At 33.6% G+C, this 22,686-nt stretch overlaps 1 protein-coding gene across 1 annotated transcript; it reads right to left on the bottom strand.

The window, feature by feature from the left end:
- Positions 1-14,091: 14,091 nt before the first annotated feature.
- LOC133196734 (beta,beta-carotene 15,15'-dioxygenase-like) lies at positions 14,092-15,736 on the bottom strand. The gene is made up of 2 exons (XM_061332598.1): positions 15,581-15,736; positions 14,092-15,480 (listed from the first exon to the last, which is right to left on the bottom strand). Exons 1-2 carry the CDS (start codon positions 15,734-15,736, stop codon positions 14,107-14,109), a joined length of 1,530 nt encoding a protein of 509 aa, XP_061188582.1. The 3' UTR covers positions 14,092-14,106.
- Positions 15,737-22,686: the final 6,950 nt, after the last annotated feature.

Genomic DNA, 22,686 nt, shown 5'->3' with positions numbered 1-22,686 from the left:
ACGTACTATGATGTACATATCAATAATACAATAATCAATCTTTTTAATCCTACTTTAAATGATTATTTATACAGATATAAATATAAACAATAAAATGTCTTTCTTTGGTTGTTAGTTCGGGAATTAACGGCTTACGTGGTTTATGTATTTTTTCTGCAACAGCTGCGACATTAATTCCCGTACTTACAACCAAAGAAAGCGTTCTATTGTTTAATACGTCGTCGATTTATCTAAATGTCAAGTTCAAGGCCACAGAAAGCGTTTTTTCTTCTCATGTAGAAGTTTCTGAATAAGTTCTGCTTCATATGAATATAAAAGTAGGTCTGTTAATAAAGGGGTGCAATCGGTGCCCATGGAAATTCCGACAGATTATCGGAAGACTTGATCTCCAAAAATACATAGATATTGTGAATCATTAACTCAAGCATCTTTTTAATATCAACTTTGGAGTACTTTTTTGTACAATCAGAATGTTTTCTAATAAACTAATTTTGTAAATGACCATTAACAAGGTAAGTTAATTTACGAGTTCCATTTTTATTGAAAAAGCAACTGTCTATAAAATCAAATAGCCTGGACTTTAATTTATTGCGGGGAATGGTTGTATAAAGTGTTGAAAAGTCGTACGTTTTTATATTATTAATTTTGATTTTAAAAAGTTTGATTTCAAACTTTCTAAAAGTATCCAAATCTGATTTACACCACTTCTCGAGTATATTGTTGTAGAGTACTCCCGAGGTTTCTCCTTCACTGCTGTTAATATTTTAATGAGGAGTTAAGAAGAGGCTTGGTAGAACATTTAGTGGAACCCTCTGTGTCTTTCTTTGTGAGGATTTTTATGTAGTTTAGGAATCCAGTATAGGTATGGTAATTCAAATTCAATTTGATTGTTGGAAGTATTAAAAATATTTAAAACTGACATATGATTTTGAAGGATTTCCTCCTTAGAAAGTGAGCTATTGGTATCAGTTGGATTACCAATTGAATTGAATCCCAGCTCTAAAATATAATTCAAATTATTAGCCTCAAAAATAAGGACAATGTTGTTACCTGCTTTGTCAGCTCCGACAGGTACATATTGATCGTATAGTATATCTAATGTTTTTTCCCCTTTTGAATTATTGAAGACAGAAGGATAGATGGTTTTCATATTGTCCCTCAATCACTTAATGCGAGATTTCAACATCCATCTGATACTTTTCATTCGTTCTGACAAAGTGTCAAGTTTTTTTTTATGTTTGGCCTATAGCCTGGCGTAAACTTCCACAGAATTCATAATAATTATGAAATTAAGTCGAATGATCGGGGTACCCTAAATTGTGGCCCTTTTAAAATAAGTGATTTAAGATCCTCATTATTAACTATATTTACGTCACCGGGAATGGCCTGTCCAGCAGGACTATAGTTGTAGGGTGAAGAAGAACATGAACATCTTGTAGGATTATGTTTCAGATGCTCAATATCTAGGTAGAGTTTTTTTATAGTAAAAAACAAGATGTGTTTGTGAAACACTGATGCCCCCGTATGGCAGCTTATGGCGAAGGTTAAAGTTTCTCAAATGCAAATCAAAATCCAGGCCAAAAGATAAAAAATGTAAAATTTGAAAGCCCTAGCTGCAACTGTTCAAAAGTTATGGCGAGGGTTAAAGTTTTTTAAAAGTAAGTAAAACATCAAGATCAAGGTCAAAGTTGTTGGTATCCAAAGGAAGGTCTTGTCACAAGGATTACATATGTAAAGTATGAAAGCCCTAGTACCAACCACTCAAAAGTTATGGCCAAGGTTAAATTTCTTCGAAAGAAGGTCAACTCCTATGTCAAGGTCAAAGTGGTTGGTATTCAAAGGAAGGTCTTGTCACGAGGATTACATATGTGAAGTATGAAAGCCCTAGCATCAACCATTCAAACTTTATGGCCAAGGTTAAAGTTTTTCAAAAGTAGGTCAAACTTCTAGGTCAAGTTCAAAGGGTCAAAGTGGTTGGTATTCGAAGGAAGGTGATGTCACAAGGATTACATATCTGAAGTATGAAAGCCCTAGCATCAACCATTCAAAAGTTATGGCCAAAGTTAAAGTTTTTCAAAAGTATGTCAAACTCCTAGGTCAAGGTCAAAGGGTCAAAGAGGTTGATATCCAGAGGAAGGTCTTGTCACAAAGAATACACATGTGAAGTTTGAAACCCAAGCACCAACTGTTCAAAAGTTGTGGCCAAGGTTAAAGTTTTTCAAAAGTGGGTCAAACTCCAAGGTCAATGGAAAAGGGTCAAAGTTGTTGGTATCCAAAGGAAGGCCTTGTCACAAAGAATACACATGTGAAGTTTGAAACCCCAAGCACCAACTGTTCAGAAGTTATGGCCAAGGTTAAAGTCTCATAAAATTTTGCAAAAGTGGGTCAAACTCCAAGGTCAAAAGGTCAAATATGATGGTACCCAGAGAAAGGTCTTGTCACAAGGAGTACACATGTGAAATATGAAAGTCATAGCTCCAACCAATCAAAAGTTATGGGCAAGGTTAAAGTTGACAACAGATAAACAGACAAACACACAAACAGACAAACAGATAAACAGACAAACAGACAGACAGGACAAAAACAATATACCCCCGGGATCTTTCGATCCGGGGGCATAAAAAATTGGAAGCAATTGTCGATGTATAATTGTAAGAAATACAAGTTATGGACTTCGACTTGAAATATAGTGGAATACAGACTGGATCCTTTCGTGATTAAGAACATTACTTATATTAACCATGTCAATTCCTTTGTTGGCAAATTGAAGTTAAAGGAACAAACGGGTTGTTTAAGGAGTATTTTTTCATTGAAGGTGGTGGTGTTAAAAGCCAATGAAATACAAAATCCATAATCACAGATCCGAACTTGTATTTTGGTGTCGAAGAATCCACATGTGGACTTTACTTGACTTTTTCAACTAGGCTATCTAAAGCTTTCAAAAGAACAGAGTAAAGTTTGGTGCGAATGTGATGAAGACCTAACTGTTTATTAATATAAGGTAGTAGTGAATCGAAAGATGCATCGTGTATAATAGGTTTATTATAAGACCGACGTCCGTGACTACGCTTACGTCTCTGTGTATTGTTAAAAAGTCCCATCACATTCAAATTTCTACCCTATGGACTTGAAAGATTCCCAACACTATCGACATATTGTCATTGCTATCATATGGTTAGGCCATGCCTAGTTTCAGTATCCAGTATTCTTCTCGTTGTCTACTGAAAGGTGTACTAAATGATGGGCTATTAGTATGATGGTATTTTTTTTTTTTTTTAGAATTTTAACTTTCATTGACTAAATAGACTGATCAGGTAAAATAAAGTGCTTATAGAGAAGTTGGTTGCCCCCGTTGTTAATTTGGAATCTATGCCCCGAAATTCTGTTATTAAGTGAACCATTGGTTTCACCAAAATAAATAAGCCCACAAAGGGTACATTCTATTCCGTAGACAACATTAGATTTGCATTTTAAAATTTCCTAAGTTTTGGTATGGAAGCTCTGTCCAGTACGAATACTAGTAACAGCGCAGCTTGTAATCAAAACATCACAGTTTTGACATTTTGGAATAGAAGACATGGGTCAGAAAGCAATCTTCAAATATATTCCTGCACTTTCTTGTATAAACTGTAAGCTTAACGAAAATTCACCATTTCAACTCATTGGATAAAGCAAATATAATATCACACAATATAGATATGCTCTCTCTCTCTCTCTCTCTCTCTCTCTCTATATATATATATATATATATTACTGATGTCAAATCGGTCAATTTTTGATAATCGGTTACTCGTCGGACGTTTTTCCGATCGAGTACCCGGGTACTCGGTAAAAATGTTAATACAAGTTTGTTAATTTTTAATTGTTTTAAAATTTGTTAAACACCAAAGCTGTTTTATCACGTTTTATGAATGTATATAAACATGGAGTCCAGCGGAAATGATTTTTTGGTACTAAATAAATACAAATGACACAATTAATACATCAAAAGTTACAAATGGTTTACAGTTCTTGTTTAGGATCTATTTCATCAATGCAAAAGGAGGAGAATCTGTTACGCAGGTTTGTGATGATTAGACTAGGGAAAGAGAAGGAACGGACGTTGTTTGGATCGATAGTCTGATTTTTTTTCTTCATAAGTTGGTTGTTTCCCCCGTGTACACTAAACTTACTAAGGAAACTGACTTTAAACATTTTTTTTTTAATCTTTACTTATTTTGACGTTGGAAGCGGCATTTCTATGCATGTCCGATTTCGCTGCCGTATAATAACTAAATAATTTTAAAATGATTTCAAGAGAATAGACCATATTAAACGATATTCACTGAAAAAACAATCATTGTAGCCATCAAAAAATTAAGGATCACAATAGGTGAGAACAGCTGTGTACCAGGTGATAGGTCAATAATTACTGTAAATACACAGCCATAGGCGATAACGCGTGTTTACATGTGTACATGTAGATGACGACACGCTAATTACCGTATGCATATTTTAGTTATATTTTGTGATGAGTTTTTGATAAAAATATGTACTTTGAAATAAGAAAAAATACACATCCGAGTAACCGAGTACTATTTTTAGTTTTCTAGTTTTCTAGTACTAATTTTAGTATTCGATACTCGGACGTTCGATCGAGTACCCGGTTAACCGGGTACTCGTTGACATCCCTAATATATATACATATATATAGAGAGAGGGGGGGGGGCACAGAGAAATTCGCTTTTCATAAGGATACTCATTCCCGCCCCAACCTGGAGTTGAACTTTTGACCCGCGGAATCGGTCTCCTAGCAGTGCAGGAACAGCCCACTTGACAGTTCGGCTATCTAGGCAAGTCAAAAACTCTCTTTCGATGCCGATTGAATGCTCGAGGCACTTATTAAAGGATCGTTACCGATACACATTGTAATGAAATTAATATTATTTTAAAGCACATTTAATTTACAATAACTCTTAAACTAACAGAGCTGCCTTAATTGATAAAATATTAAATATTAATATAGAAAGCACAGAGAAATTCACGCTCATTCCCGTCCCAACCCGGGTATGAACTCTCGATCTGCAGAATTTGTGTCCTTGCAGTAAAGGAACAGCGCACTAGCTAGACCGTTCGGCTTTCTAGGCAAGTCAAAAAACTTGCTTTTGATGGCGATGGAATTAAGGCGCCGCCTTACACTACATGGTCATTGTGAACGGAAGTGAGATACAGCTTCAATGTATTTGGGCATTTGGATTTTCAATGGTTTTTTTTTTTTTTTTTTTTTTTTTTTTTTTTGCAATCCGATGTAATGATTAGTTGAATCAAATATGAGTTAGCGAACACTTATATGAGATACAAGACATGGAAATATTGCGTGAAACCAGACTTCTTACATGGACTTGATTGAAGTTTTTGTCTCTGAAAGCATATGATCTAGAATTAAACTTGCCTTGTATTTTTTGATAACTCTCAAAATTACAAAGAAAATATAAATAGAAAATAGGAAGTTAGTGGGTCAAAAAATGTACGCTAATTATTATGGATAATTCAAGGGAAGTACGGCAAAATTGGCTGACACCTCAGAAGAATGCATACTTAATTAACTCACTGAGGACAGAGTAGCTGTACTCATCATAAAGTAACGGCCCTTCCAAGGGTTTTCTTTCTCTATGATGAAGTTAGAGGCAAAGTTGATAGTCCACTTATTTATAATTAAGTTATCTGTATCTATCCTACATTTCAACAATACCTTGACCTTCCTCTTTCTGATTAAAATTTATCAGTTTTTTGTGGCCTTGGTCTAGATTTCAAATTGTTTCGATAAATTGTATACACATGACTGTTAGGTCGAAATGGTTGTAACATATCGTCCAAATATCACCCAGTAAGTTTGAATAAATATTTATATAATCTCTTAGACTATTTGCAGTTATGGCTAAGTACATGTAGAGCAAGATTCGTCTTCTCTTTTTTGTGTTAGTGGCTTAGCTAGTATTTGAAAATTAAAAAAAGTTATGCAATGTTGGTGTAATTTCCAAAACTTAAAAATGGTACAATAACTTGACCTTTTGGCCAAAATTGTAACTTTTAAGTTAATTACTTTAACCTTTGACAAATTCGTAGATTTTCTTCCAAATATCCTTCCACCACAAGAAACACGTACCCACTAATCTTGTTTCTTTATGATTAGGGGAACAGTTTTTAAATTGAATATTGTGCATTTTGCATTGTTTAATTCAAAAGTTATAAGAATTGAATTTTAATTAATAATTTTGAAGTTAGAGGTTCTGATCAAACTTTTCTCAAAAGTTGACAAGTGACAAACCTTAAACGATGACTTCAAAATTTCCAAGTATACCCAGAAAATAAAACATTTTATCTGTCTTTTTAAAGTTCAATTCTTTTTTCAGTTTGTGGGCTAATTTGTAGAACCCTCTACATCTCCAATCAAAATTCATGTAACTGACAATAAGCAAATTATTACTTAGATCATGTAGATGCTCTTCAGAAGTTTCTTGCCAGGATTCCTCCCTGATTACACAATAAATTATACTTAAGGTATTCTGTACGGAAAAGACAAAAAAGCAATGTTCCAACTCCTCACACCATGCTTTCGGAGTCTTTTAATTAGACAAAGGTTTCTTTACATTTTTGAAAAGATACCCCCCCCCCTCCAAAAAAAAAAATCATTGTTTGATTATATTGTCCTGATGGTGGCCCGTGGTTTCACTTAATTGAATATCTAAATACCTGACATATTACTAGAAAATGTAATGGACAATTAGAGATCTACTAAATATGCAATTCATACAAAAAAAAAAAAAAAAAAAAAAAAAAAACACGGCAGTTTATAATAAAAGAAAATTGCATGGTTTGAGATTTGATTTTTAAAATTTCAACCCAAATATTGGAATTAAACTAATTTTACAAATAAAAACAAATAATAAAGAGCAAACTATTATTATATGTACTGTTTTGCCTGTTCAGTGTATGAAATATATGGAGATAACGAACAGTATTCAAGCTCAAAAGTCCATTAAACAATACAAAATAGGAGCAGATTATTTCTTTTACATCGAAACGCAGCGTACATAATTATGAATCAAGGGGTGACTTTATGATTGATTTTAGTGTGGCTTTCATTTCAGCCAAACTTCTGTTACTTTATTAAGTTCTTAATGCTGTCGCTATCTTCGTTGTTTGATAGTTCACCTAGCTGAGCCGAAGGCTCAAGTGAGCTTTTCTGATCAAATAGTGTCCATCGTCCGTCTGTCTGTCGTGTGGTGTGTGTGTAAACTTTTCACAGTTTCGACTTCTTCTCCAGGACTACTTGGCCAATTTCAACCAAATTTGCCACAAAGCATCCTTGGAGAAAGGGTATTAGAATTTGTTCACAGGGAGTGCTGAGCCCTCTTTCAAGGGGAAATTCGTAGATATGAAGTAATTTTTTCTAAATACCCTTCCACCTCAAGAAATAATCCCCCATAATTATTGTTTCTTAAAGATTTTTTAGCAGATTTTAATTTGAATATTGTATAATTTGCATTGTTAAGTTCAAATATGTTTAAAACATTGAATCCAGATCATGTATTTCTTTTAAGGAGGCTGAGTTCTGCTATCAAAAGTCTTAACGATCTTTTGTAAATTATATTTTCAGTATCTACACACATAGCTTAATTAAAAATCAAAACAAAAAGGGGGTAAATATATTTAATATGACCTTGTTGCACTGAAAATGTGTCTTAAACATAAATTACTTCTTCAAAGTTTTTCTTCCATTATTTTTCATCCAAGAAAATCAAGGAAGCAAATATACTCATTTTCTATCTATGCAAAAAAACTGACCATTTTCTTCTTAAAAAAAACCGTCCACCACAAAATACAGTTCCTCACTTAATGCTTTTTGTAGAGAATTTAATCGTGTTTTTTTTATTTGAATGAAGTTTAATTTGCATTGTAGAATCAAAATTTAATTTAAGAACTAAAATATGATGCAGAATTGGAGATAAAAAAAGGTCCAAACAGAAATTTGCTCAAAAGGTTAGGATCGAACCTCCTCAAGATATTGGTATTGTAAAGCGAAAGATTTATAAAAAAAAAAATATGAGTTTTGACAAACCCAACTGCACTGTGAGACTTTAAAATGATAAGTCCCGGAAAAACAAAAGTTGTATCTATCGTCAATGTTAAAGGGGCCTGACACAGATTTGAAGTTAATATTTTCTCAAATTTCCTACATAATATCATAACTTATATAATGCTATAGCATTTCACACGGAAATATGATAAAAGTGTGTTCAGAAACTTCTTTTATCTGGAAATTATTGAAACTACGAACTATGCGTTTGATTGGCACATCCTTACACTTTCACAAAGTAAACTTTATCCTTAATACTTAAGAAAAGTAGATATTTTGTTGTGTATAAATGAAAAATATTAAACTATAATCTAGAAAATTCAGAGTAAAAATGTAAGAAAGCGAAACCAACTCACCAGAATTGTCAGTCCGTGCTCAGTGATGTGTGCAGAGTTTAACAAATTGAACACACCCGGTGAAATGTAAACACTAACAATAACAGAGCTCGTTCCCTGTTTACAAAAACAGACGTTTGATGTGATGTAAAGAAGAATGTTGTTGTCATTGAATTCTAAGAATATTCATGTAAGTTCAAATCATTTAACTGGTTTTATTTTTTGAATAAGCGTAGAAATTTAAAATGTAAACAATACAACTGTGTCCAAACCTCTTTAAGGTCACGCAACTTTTAATTTTAGTGTGAGACTTGTAAACAACATTAAATCGGAGCATGCAAAGGTAAGAAATAAGTTCTGATAATCGTTCTCAAAGATTGTTTGAATGTCCTTGGTCATCCTACATTCATTTCTATGAATTTGACACCATGGTAACTTTTTCAACTTTTCTGGGCAAGCGTTACAAAGTTACAAAGTTAAGGAAAATTTTCGTCTTGGGGCAGACAGATTTTTTTTCACTCTAGCTGTATAAGTAAAATTTTTTTAGGTTCTGAAACATGTAATTTTCTGAAACCCAATACTTTCAAAAAATGGAGCAAAATTTGCACTCGTTATGCAAAAAGCCTATTTTTGTTTAGTTTTCCTTTTTTGCGCCAAGGTGTCACTTTAAGGTCAAGGTCTAATAAATAAAAGCTGCCTACAGATTTCTCAAATTTGAGAAAAATTCCTTTAGTGATGCTTTATAACTTTAGCTTGGTCAAATATGGTGTTTCGGGGTATAATATGTAGAAAAACAAGACGAAAAATCATATTTTGAATTGTTATTTTCAATGAAAAATTAAGAAAATCAGATATGAAAATGGGAGGGGTTTTTTTTACATATCAGACAAGGGAAATGTATCCAGATTGTAATTGCCTACAGTCTCTCAGAAAACGGTAATTTGTATGTTCTTAGCCTCTTCTTTAAAATACTATTAAATTTAACAGAGGTATCGGGCTTTTCACGTGATTTCAAATTGAATTCCATGAAAATACTTTATTTTCTACATAGTTCTATTACAGCCATAAAGCACGGGAAAAAGAGAATCTTGATTATGACGACATATTGGATCTAGGACCAAAAAGACAGTCTTAAGTCATTTACTAGATCTTGAACTTAAGATGTAGTAAATTAGGTTAGACTCAATGAGTACACACAGGTCACGTGCTACCCACATTAACCTGAGTGTATTTGTAACATAGGAATGGATTTGGGAAAGGATTTCTGAACTGCGTGAAAAAAAAAACATTCTATAAATAGCGGTTGTCGTCATCTGATAAGTCACATGTACCTTTGAGATTTGTAGCTTGTACACAATATAATGTGTATCAACTTTTTACCGAATGCTATTTGCGAGAAATATTTCTTTTTACAATTATATTGTTAGTTTTTATCACTAAATCTGTTCATGTTTTTAAGGTTTGTGAATCCTTGATCCGCCTCTACATCCATAGCGACGTAACATAATTGTTTGTATTATGACGTCACGCAACTCAGTTTATAACGAAAAATCTACAAATATTTGAAATAACCAAACCAGTGCTAAATATGCATTTAAAATAGTTGAATGTAAGTCAGTCTTTGTCTGGTCTCACAAAAAATGAAATCAAGTGGTGCTTTTACTCCCGACAGTTCACTGCTGCGTATGAATAAAAATCAAAATTTTGATGGATTTTGTCCCTTAGGATAGAGGTCCGTGTTAGCTTGATGACGTGCCCTCTGTGTACAGAGTGGGTTATACTGTCTTTTGATGCTAGATCCACCATTACGTCATAATTAAATTAAACCTACTTTTTTTTCCCTTTTTAGCTCACCTGAGCCGAAGGCTCAAGTGAGCTTTTCTGATCAAAATTTGTCCGTTGTCTGTCGTCGTCGTCGGCGTTGTTGTCGTTGTAAACTTTTCACAATTTCATCTTCTTCTCCAGAACTACTGGGCCAATTTCAACCAAACTTGGCACAGAGTATCCTTAGGTGAAGGGGATTCAAGTTTGTTCAAATGAAGGGCCACGCCTTCTTCCAAGGGGAGATAATCATGAATTCATGAAAAATTAATGACATCATTTAAAAATCTTCTTCTCAAGAACCACTGTGCTTGAAAATATGAAACTTATATGGAAGCATCCTCAGGTAGTGTAGATTCAAGTTTGTTCAAATCATGACCCCCGGGGGTAGGGTGGGGCCACAATGGGCGATCAAAGTTTTACATAGGAATATATAGGAAAATTCTTTAAAAATCTTCTTCTCAAGAACAGCAAAGCCATGATTGGTCATATTTATATGGAAGCATCCTCAGGTAGTGTAGATTCAAATTTGTTCAAATCATGACCCCCGGGGGTAGGGTGGGGCCACAATGAGCGAACAAAGTTTTACATAGGAATATATAGGAAAATTCTTTAAAAATCTTCTTCTCAAGAACAGCAAAGCCATGATTGGTCATATTTATATGGAAGCATCCACAGGTAGTGTAGATTCAAGTTTGTTCAAATCATGACCCGCGGGGGTAGGGTGGGGCCACAATGGGCGATCAAAGTTTTACATAGGAATATATAGGAAAATTCTTTAAAAATCTTCTTCTCAAGAACAGCAAAGCCATGATTGGTCATATTTATACGGAAGCATCCTCAAGTAGTGTAGATTCAAATTTGTTCAAATCATGACCCCCGGGGGTAGGGTGGGGCCACAATGAGCGAACAAAGTTTTACATAGGAATATATAGGAAAATTCTTTAAAAATCTTCTTCTCAAGAACAGCAAAGCCATGATTGGTCATATTTATATGGAAGCATCCACAGGTAGTGTAGATTCAAGTTTGTTCAAATCATGACCCCCGGGGGTAGGGTGGGGCCACAATGGGCGATCAAAGTTTTACATAGGAATATATAGGAAAACTCTTTAAAAATCGTCTTCTCAAGAACAGCAAAGCCATGATTGGTCATATTTATATGGAAGCATCCTCAGGTAGTGTAGATTCAAGTTTGTTCAAATCATGACCCCGGGGGTAGGGTGGGGTCACAATGGGCAAACAAAGTTTTACATAGGAATATATAGGAAAACTCTTTGAAAATCTTCTTCTCAAGAACAGCAAAGCCCTGATTGGTCATATTTACATGGAAGCATCCTCAAGTAGTGCAGGTTCAAGTTTGTTCCAATCATGACCCGCGGGGGTAAGGTGGAGCCACAATGGGTGATCAAAGTTTTACATAAAATACATAGGAATAATTTGTGAAAATCTTTTTCTCAAGAACAGCAAAGCCATGATTGTTTTTTTTTATGGGTACATCCTCAGGTAGTGTAGATTCAAGTTTAAATCATGACCTCCCAGGGGTAGGGTGGGGCCACAATGGGTGATCAAAGTTTTACATAGGAATACATAGAAAAAAGCAAGCCTTTTAAAATCTTCTTCTGAAGAACAGCAAAGCAATAATTAGTAATATTTAAATGCAAGCATCCTCAGGTAATGTAGATTCAAATTTTGTTCAAATCATGACCCCCCAGGAGAATAGAGGGGCCATAACAGGGGATCATAGTTATACAAAGGAATACAAATGATATATCAATAAAAATTGTCTTCCCAAGAAAAGCATAGCCATTATTTGTCATATTAATTCAAAAGCATCCCTTTGAAGTATAGATTCAAGTTCAAATTAACCCCCTCCCCCACTCGAACCACTTTTATATCAAAACTTTTCAAGACTGAACTGATTTCTGCTTTTTCCTAGCCAGAGTGCTCAGGTGAGCGATATGGCCCCTGGGCCTCTTGTTACGAATATAATTGAATTGTGTAGACAATGAAACAATTTCATTGCATTCAAATTAACATGTTATGAAAAGTAATCTGGATAACCGTCTTAAATCTTACATGTATTTTGTTTCAAAGAAGAGATCAATTACTTACTAATTACCTTTTTTTGAGAGACTGTAGGCAATCTGAATACATTTCATATGTTTGATATGGGGAAACTCATATTTTCAATTGGGCTACGTCATTTTTCATGGAAAATAACAGTTTAAAACATGTTTTTTTTTTCATTGTGTTTTTCTATATTTTGGCCCCTTTACGCCTCATTTAACCAAGCCATAGATATTAAGCATCATAAGAGGAATTCATTTCTCAGAATGATAGACCTAGCTTATCAAAGACAAAACTATGTTTCTCTTCTTTTTTTTTTAGATTTGGCACGCCTTATTCAATGTGAAAATAGTTATCTGCTCTTTAAATACAAAAAAATACCATACACACATAAAATATATGCGTTGATACAAAATTATGGCAATATTTAGAAAAAAAAGTCTTTTTCAATCTTAGCATTTGCGAGTTGTTTGTGGTGTTCAATAAAATCTATTTTCATTTCAAATATATTTAAGTTTTTTTTCATGTTGAAGAAGTTATAAAATTAAAACTGCTCAAATCATTGCCGTTATTTAGTTTTATGTCACTCAAAACTGTTTATGTACATGTAAGAAAATTAGATCGAAATCAAGGTAACTTATTAAGCATCCTGACCAATATCCTTGTGCGCAATCCCATTATACAAATTTATTACAATAAAATAAGTTCAATCAAATCAATAACCTTCTTATTCTGCCATTCTGTTCATTCACTGTTATACTGCACAATAAATTTCAACTAAAAGGGGCGCTGAAAAAGGTTAATGTACATGTGCTATACATATAAATAGTGCTAACATGATGAATAAATATAACAAATTATTATCCAACAGGTGGAACGAAAGGGGCTTTAACATCCCCTTTTACATGAGCTTAAGACTACATGATGAAATATTCTGTAGAAAATAACCTGTGTCTATCACTATTAACTTTAGTCAACTATCTTCCTCTTTACTATTCCGTTTCTCTCTGTTTTCTTTTGTCAAAATGTTGGACAAATCTTTCCCCATTTCTGTTACTTCAGAGCTGCGTATCCAAGACATGAAGAATTTGCCATTGAAATGTAATAATTAAAATAGTTTGATGAAATTTGGTTTAAAATTTGATTTATTTGGTAGTATAGGAAATTAAATTTAAAAAAACAAACAAACAAACAAACAAACAAACAAAAATAAAAAACAAAACAAAACAAAACAAAAAAGATCATGGAAAACTATGCTGATTTAAATGACAGATATTTGTCTGCTAAGCCCTCAAACCTGTTTTAGAATTTTTGTTTGAAACACTAAGCTGAAGAAAATTAGGTGTTTTAGCACAAATGAAAGATTTCTGGAGCAAAGAAGTATGAAATGTACGTTTACTATTAAATTTCATCGACGGAAACAAACAAGTACCTTAAATTGATTTCTACAGAGAGGACTTTGGCAAACAATGAGGAAATTTACAGTACACAAACATTTTTTTATTTTCACATTTCAAGCAAATCATGTTCAAAATGAAGTGTAAATCCAAAGAAACTATGACACAATAAATATTTTTATATGACATTAATAATTCATTCTGAAATACTACCTCTGCAGAATTTTCAATAAATTTCACAATGGAGTGTATATTTGTGTTTAACATATCCATACAAAATCAAAAGAATTAAAACATTTCTACTCTTTCAAAATCCTTCAAAAGGAAAGAAATCAAAACAAGTAAAACACAAAAATCAGAAGCATACTAAACCAAATTTTCGATAAATCGTCCATGAAAGTGAAAAGGAGTAATAAAAGGCGTGTAGGATTTGGTAATAGGTTTCATTGTTTTAGGATCCAGAATTAAAAGATAACTTTTGCCCAGATTTCCATCTAGAACTGGAAGCATGAGGACCCCATCATCCTCTGCTGATCCGTTTGGATCCGGAACAAACCAACCTTCCATTGGATAATGGCCGGGAAGAGACCAAGACAAGTCGCCTGTAGTGTTGCAAAGGTCCTTTTTGACAATAGAAAACTTGCCCCATGTTTTAAAGTCGCTTTTAAAAACTGGACCGTAGATATAGCAGTAGTGTTTTGATCTGTAATGTTCATTAATGGTGGGCATATCCAACATGTTCACGTGCGGGACTTTTGGGTTTACATCAAAAGAAATTGTCGTCATCTTTTCTGCTTTCAAGTCTATTCTAAATCTTTTCAAAGAAGGTTTATATGGATAGGCATTGCGTCGTGTCTCGTTCATGATAGTATCCATTTCAAAGATTGCCGCAACAGCAGCATCTGAATAAGATGCAACATCCATAACAATGGTGTCTTCGTCCAATTCATATGCATTTATATGATGCATGGTAAAGACATTTTCTGTTATTATCGTTGTAACCTTTCCTGTTTTAATGTTAACTATGTATGTACTTGTAGGCTCATCTTTGTGAAAAAACATGCTATCTACCGGGAGATGACCTGTCAGTATTTTCTCAATTTCTATGTAAAAAGGACAAGCTAAGATAATAGCGTATCTCTGGGTGGTTGAAAAAGAGTGTAAATATGGCATTTTTGTGACTTCCCACTCCGCAATTTTTTCCCGAATATCTGCAGACTTTGTTCGGACAAGGGTAAATTTACTAGCTACTTCGGGTAAAATACTGTTACTCTGAAGAAAGGTTAAATGGTGATTTGTGCCGTATTCTTGGACCGGATGCGCCACAGACAAAATACTAACATACGGGAAACTAGTCTTTACTCCTGGTATCTTTGGATTGCATTCTCGTATCGTTTCTAGCGTATAGCAGTTGACTACATATAACTTCCAAGCATCAGTTAGAATAACACAGTCTCCTGAAAAGTTGTATATATTAACGTTCATATTGTCCATGCCATGAGCCACTGACAGCTCCTGTTCCATAATCGTTCTGGGCGGGACAAGGTTATCGAATGTCTGGTAGGGTGCGACGTCATTTATCTTAAGTGATTCTTTATAAGACTTGCTTTGAACAAACTTAGCAGAAAAATACGCGGACCCATTTCCTGGGAATTGCCATGAATACAACTTTGCATACCCATCAAAAACGTTAAGAAACGAATGTTTTCCCATTCCATATCGCGCAGGTCCATTTCTTACCTAGGAAAACAGTAAAAACCCAAAATGAAACAACACAAGTGATAACTATCTATTTTCATTTTATGAGGACAATATCCATTTTGAGCACATTTTTACTTACCAAAGACCCTTTGATCCATTTAGGAACAGGGTTATCGAACGTTAATGGCTCTTTGTGAGTTTCATTCAAAACGTCGGTTCCAAACAACAAATTCCATCCAGGATGATCAGCAAGAATTCCAACAAAACACACCGTAAATAAGAGGTGACGAATCATGATGGCGCTTAAGTTTGAAGGATTTGTGTAAATCTGGATCAAATGAAATATGGAGAGTAAAATGAGCTAGCTGCCTTATGTACCCCATCCTACACTATCATTTTGACATTACCTTCACCTTTCATTTTCATACAGGTATTCATGTGACGTGTATCAAAGCTTAAAGAATATGGGACCACATTCTAGGATAGCTCCTAAAACATGCTTAAGGAAAATGTTTTTTCTGAAGAGTATTCTTCTCTTAAAGGTACACATTAAACTCGATTAAGAATCAATTAAAAGACCTTATGAGAATCAATTCTTTATAATTTCTTAAATAATGACACAAAAATTACGAGGCGTGATGTACCTGCAAACACTCAATTTAATTTCAAATAATTTATAAACCTGAAAGGTTTAACTTTCAATATTATAATGATAAATGATGAAATACAACACCTGCAACGTAACTCTTGACAGTTCTACAGTGCCCTATGGTATAAAAGTCCTTGCAGATAGTTTATCCTGTCTGTATTTATCATATTATGTTTATCAAAGGTAATCTGTTTTTATATCTCTTTCATGAGTAACATCAGTAATCCCTATACACGGAATATATATATAAATATATATATAGAGAGAGAGAGAGCCTAAAACGTGCTACTAGACCACTTATTAGGTACGGTTCGTTTCGTTTTGTAAACGATACGGTTAGTTTTGTGAACGGTACGTTTCGTTTTGTGAACAGTTCGTCTATTTTTTTTTTTTTAATCAGTACAGGTACAGCACGCTTCTGCACGGCACGCTTTGGTAAACTGTATGCATATTAATTGATTGGAGTCTGTACGCTTAAGTCTCCTAATGGCTGCTTAATAAATAAGTCGTTTTTATATAATACATGTATTTATTAATTCTCTTTACCTTATGCTAAAGACTGTCAGAAATATTTTTAAAAAGCTACTCCCAATTAAAGCAGTCGCGTATATTACCTTTTTACATGTACATCTGTATTTTCGTTATTTACCAGTTTCTTTATCTATTTTTTATGTAGTTTCAGTTGTGGCTTTATTTATAATTTCATTTTGTAAACTACATTTTTGAATAAATCAATTTACACAGTATAGCAATGATGAAGAAAAATATAAAAATATTACATTTATAGGAGTAGCATAGGAAATTATTATCCCGTGAAAACCGTTGTTGACCGAGGCGAAGCCGAATGAAAATGTAATAGGATTTCTGGGAAAATGTTTTCACTTTCTCACTATAACAATCCCCCCTCCCATGGCCCAAAGGATAATAAAGAAAAGTCCCAAACCTTAATGCACATCCACGGGACATCACCAATCATATTCCCAGTATAATTTGGCTACTTTATAAAATGTAAATTCTAAAATCTAATTGCACACCTAAAGGGCATCGCCAATCATATTCCTTACTATGAACTGGCTTCTGTGTAAAACCTAAAAAAGAATTTCCGGGTAAAATGGTATTTGTAGGGGGAAAGTCGTTTTTTTAACCCTTAATTGACCCAATAGGAAAAAATGAAAATTCCCAAGCCTTCTTGCACATCTACAAGACACCATTTATTCCAAAAGACGAATTGGCCACGGCTTAAAATATAAGAGTTGTTTAAGGAAGAAAAGTGTGTAATGAGAAAACCTTTTATGCTCCCAATTGACCCCCAGGGTTAAAATGAAAAATCTCAAACTTTATCGTACATCTACATTACCAATCATATTGCAAAATTTTATTTGGCTAGTGATTCTAAGTATCAGGTTTCGTCAAGAAATGGTGTCTTTTGAGTCCAACTGGCGCAAAGGGTGAAAAGGTGAAACCTTCTTGCACATGTAAAGGACACATCTATCAAATTCCAAGTTAAGTTGGCTGTTGTATGAAATGTAAGTGAAGTTTGGGGAGGAAAATTTGTAGAAAAACGTCGTTTTTGACGTAATTTGGCTCATAGGGAAAATGAAATGTCTGAAATTTTATTGGAAATCACCTACACTATTGCAAAAGATTAATTTGCAACTACATGTAATTAAAATAGGAATTTGAGGAAGAAAATATATAGTGTGACAGACGGACGGACTAGAATCACAATATATCTTAATTTTCTTGAGAAAGTACGTAAAACATTTATTTTACTTGCAAATATAGGGAATTATTTAATTAAAATCTGAACGGCAAAATTAGATAAATGATTAATTATTTGACAAATCAAAAGTACTAAATCTACACAGCTGTATCTGGTTATTTCAATTATAATGTTTTTTTTTAAATTTGCTTTTGTCCGCAAGTTTTAAATTATAAACATTGTATATTTACTTTCATAAACAAGGTCACACTGCAATCATAGTTTGTAAATGATACCCAGTTTTCTTTTATCTAAGCTTTTGCTCTATATCAATTTTTAATTTTGAACAGGAAATAAATCCTTCTAGGTATAGAAAAATATCCAAAACATAGAAGTGGCATTAGCCGAGTTGGATTCTTTCCGCTCAAACTACTAAATGAGATTTTGCTGTTGTTGTTTTTATTATCGTTATCATCATCATCATAATTATTACTATTATCATTCATTTATTAATATTTTTGAGTATCACCTTTAACAAACGTGTGGAATTTTAAAATTCTATTTGATAGGCATTGTGAACTTAATGTATTTATTAAATAAAAGAGTCGAATTTGTTAGTGTCAGATTTAGGTGCTGATTTTTAGCGATCAGAGAGATTTTTTCTACTCATATATAGAGATGTCACCAGCTTAAGATATTTAAGTTGAGTGCAACTAATGCTATAAAAGTAGGCCAATGGAGGAAGAACTCTTCCTTTCAGTGTGACTCCGGTCATGACTGTTCAAAGTCCAGAAACTATCACTCTCTAGTGCCAAAAGTTTGGCATATAGACAGTAGCTACCTACGAAAGCCTATTAGGATCAATCTATAGAGAAAAAAGTTTAAAAGGCGGTATAAGACCTTTCAAAAAAGCGTAATAACGCGAAAAAATGCGCTATAACGCCTTTTGAAATGCGTAATAACGCAAAAAGGCGTCATTACGCCTTTTCAAGAGATGTTATTACTCCTTTCTAAAAGGCGTTATTTCGCCTTTCAAAAAGGCCTTAGTACGCCTTTCAAAAAGGCTTTATTATGCTTTACTAAAATGAGTTATTACGCCTTTCTAAAAGGCGTTTTAGGCCTTTCAGCCCGGGGCTGAAATCTTACCCTCGGGACATGAATTTCACAATTAAATACTAAGTATAGGACTAATTTCTCAAAAAATAATTTAAACAGATTGTAATAAGATTTCCAGGAAAAATGACTTTTAAATGCGTAATATATTTTTAATGTTAAATCAACTTAGTCCTCTGATGCCAGACACCTCTACCAATGGTTTTTTGTTTGTTTGTTTGTTTGTTTTTTGTTTAACGTCACTCTCGAGAATTATATAGTCATGGATTTCACAAATTTGGTTGAAGGCTAATTGCTCATTATACCCATGCAAATAGCTTGCCTGCTTTTTTCCAAGAGGAGAGGAAATATTTTCAAATTTGACACAAATTTTTAATACCTGGCCAGCAAAGCACAAAGCTGCATCTGCCTATATCCTGGATTTTTACAAGTAGAGTGTCGACTTGAATTCTCTTAATAGGCTTGCAAACAGTTGTCTGCTAGATGCGCAGAATATATAAAATATTTTGAAATATTGCATAAATAAAAATGGCTTTGATTCAATCTTTCATATATTTATTAATTTAACTCCTTTCCATTTTTGGATATAGCGCATTTTCAAATAGGCCGGTAGTACGAGTGCGAGTGGGGGGCCCTCTTCCCCACTCCATTTTTTTTTAGAATACTCTTGCTATAATTTTATATAAAAATTCATTTATTGGGTGCTTGGTTCCTGGACATTTTGTTGCAGTATGGTTACCGTAAACTCTGGTAAATTCTTGCATTTCAAAAAAGTTTTAACGAAAAGTTAGACAAAGATCCCCCTCAAGTGTACGCCTATTCGAAATTAAGGCGTAATAACGCCTTTTAATTTTTTTCTCCATAAATTGATCCGAATAGGCTTTCGTAGCTACTTATTCATCAGGAAGTCACGACCTTCTCCGAACACTCCAAAAATAGAATTTAACACATAATGTATATTGTGCAAATAAACATTGAGTAAATAAGGAATTTTGTACGGAAGCCCATTAGTGCCAACCTGTTTATATAAAGAAAAAGCTATATATAAAAGCAAACCTCTGTATATAAAGGATATGTGATATATAAAAGACAATCTCGAAATATGTAACGGAAATGCGAAATATAAAAAGACAAACTCGAAATATATAAAGGAAATGCGAAATATAAAATCAAAACCTCAATATATATAAAAAGAAATGCGAAAATATATAAAAAGAAAAATTTCCATCGCGTGACTTTAATAACCTTCATCACATCAGTGATTCGCCAAAATCTGATAAGCTGCTCCGCGAGCTCGCCCAAACTGTATGATTTGGTTTAGTTTCAGGATAGTATTTAGTATACTGATTCAGGATGTATTCAGTCTGTCTTCATATGATGATTAATATTAAAGCCAACAGCTCCTGTTCTTCTTATACATGTCAATTGTGTAGGGAGGAAAATCAAAGACAGTTTTTGCTTTATTTGTATTAACAATATCACTAAAAAAATTTCATTAAAATATTATATCAGTACTAAAGGTCATGTGTGTCATATTTTGTTTTATACGGTAGTCAATATTTTACTTTGTTTTGCACATGATACTTAGTGAATTTCAAATCAATAACATAACGAAATGCGTAAGGGTTCTTTCGACGTCTTGTCGCTAAATAAAAACGCCATTATTTTATTTATATACGAGGGGTTATCAAATAGTTCGAGGACTAGCGCCATAAAATTAAAACCGCTTTAGGTACATTAATGAATTTTAACACATTTAGTAAGCAACATCTTTTTCTATCTATAGAATAAACCATAAATCATAAGTTTTATTTTTAAATAAATTGTTGATGTTTTTGTAAGCAATGGTATGTCCAGGCGGCACAACCTCAAATACATGTATGACGTTTTTTCTACCTGAGCGTAGTTGAGAAAAACTCTTTTGATATGAGCATTTGTCATCAAAAAACCCTGTTAATTCAGGCATGTGGTACAACACACTTGTTCCGTAAAATTTTCAATTTTTAACCCATTCTGTAAGTTATATGAAATTTTATCGTAAATTTTATATGGAGTGTCCAAACAATAAAGGGCTTGAAAATGACGTCGAAAAGGGGGAGGAGTTTCTTTTTCCAACATTCTATAAAGTTTTTCACCTGGAAAAACTGGTATAGACCTAGGGAATGTTTAAACGGGCTACAGAAAAATAAAATGCCTTCCGATTACTCGTTTTAGATACCGAAAAAGATTAAGAGAGATGAAAGATGCACAGTTAATGTCGATTTGTAGTCAGAGGGACAAAAGTCAGTCACGTCGAAAAGTGACGTTGTTCATGTGTGGTAGAAAATGAACTCCAAGCTAAGTATTCTGGCATGATCAAGTGAGGAGCTTTCGCTATGTATAGATCCATTTACAATATTATATGCATTGAAAACAGCTGTTCATGACATTGTAGTCATAAAACAAGATGGGTTTAAGTCTTTACTATACTCCAAGGAGTCTCATCAAGATAAGTGTATGAGGTAAAGGGAGCGGACATTGAGAAACAATTACGTTGTCGGGCGTTATGAAACTAAACGGCGACAGCGCCGGGTGATCATATAATGTCTTTTTTATTCTGAATAATTTGGTAAATTATCGACGTATCAAGCTGAAATTTTCAACATTTCTTAAACTTTTGTTGATTTATGTTCCTTATTAATTTTGTAAGCACAGACTAACATAGTACATGTATTAATTTAATCGCATCAGTCCACGAACTTTTTTGATAAACCCTCGTATTTATTTATATTTACAACGTGGATCAATAATCCGCACTATATGTAAGTGTGCACCAACTCGTATTTCTTTTTTATTATTTCCCTAACATATTTTTTTCACACCAGAAAACTTTCGCCTCCATCTCTCAAAATCCTATCCTCCCTTACTTTCAAATGTAAGTGGGAAAAACACCGTGTACCTACAACTCTCTCCCATTCCAATTCCCGGTTTATCCATGGGCGTATTTTACGTTAATAATTTATCTGAATTAATTTGATTATGGGCATAAGAAAAACCCTGTTGAAAATTATTTTCAAAATTTCTCAGTTGTGGAGCCAAAGGTAATACGGTAAGTTTTTTTTGTAAAACAGTAAACAAGAAAGGTCGGCAAAATGAAGTAAAAAATATAACTAATATATACACACAAAAAGACCTACATTTTACCAATTTTATCAATATAAAAATCAAATGCTCATCTACTCAATTAAGTATATTATATTCAGTAATGTCACAATTATATAGTTCATTCATACATACATACATTGTGATCGGAAGGTCTGTGATAGAATCACGGCTGCGACTGACCTAAGTCGATAAAAAATAGGTAGCAACTGTTCCTTCGCCAAGCGCTCAGTACTTTGGAGTGAAAGTGAAGGTCCTTCGGATGAGACCTTAAAAAAGGCTCCGTGTCATAGTATGCGTTGGCCCGATAAAGAACCCTCACAGCTCAATTGCCATGAGTGCCGAGTAAAGGTCTAAATTTGAAGCCCTTCACCGGTATATGGTGACGTCTCTATATAAGTGAAAAATTCTCGAACGGGACGTTAAACAACAATCAGTCAATCAATCAATCATACATATATTTACTCTTGTAAATAAATAAACACTATTAAATAACAATTCTGCTGATTCTGTGAACGCAATACAGGTTTTCCCCTGCCAGGAGTTAAACTGTATATCATGATGAACTGCTGAGCGATACAGGTCACGCAGTGGAAAATTTTCTCTTTATATATATCGCATTTCCTTTTATATATATATC

This window comes from Saccostrea echinata, unplaced genomic scaffold (assembly GCF_033153115.1).
Source record: "Saccostrea echinata isolate AGI-Se365-2 ecotype Australia unplaced genomic scaffold, CSIRO_AGI_Sech_v1 ptg000001l, whole genome shotgun sequence".
NCBI lineage: Eukaryota > Metazoa > Mollusca > Bivalvia > Ostreida > Ostreidae > Saccostrea > Saccostrea echinata.
This window is presented reverse-complemented; position numbering and strand designations above follow the sequence as displayed.

What these genes read in the sequence shown, in the direction of transcription:
- LOC133196734 (XM_061332598.1), bottom strand. Translation starts at nt 15,736, where the DNA reads ATGATTCGTCACCTCTTATTTACGGTGTGTTTTGTTGGAATTCTTGCT. An exon ending in AATGGATCAAAGGGTCTTTG is followed by an intron (nt 15,481 to 15,580) that starts GTAAGTAAAAAT and finishes CTGTTTTCCTAG; the next exon opens with GTAAGAAATGGACCTGCGCG.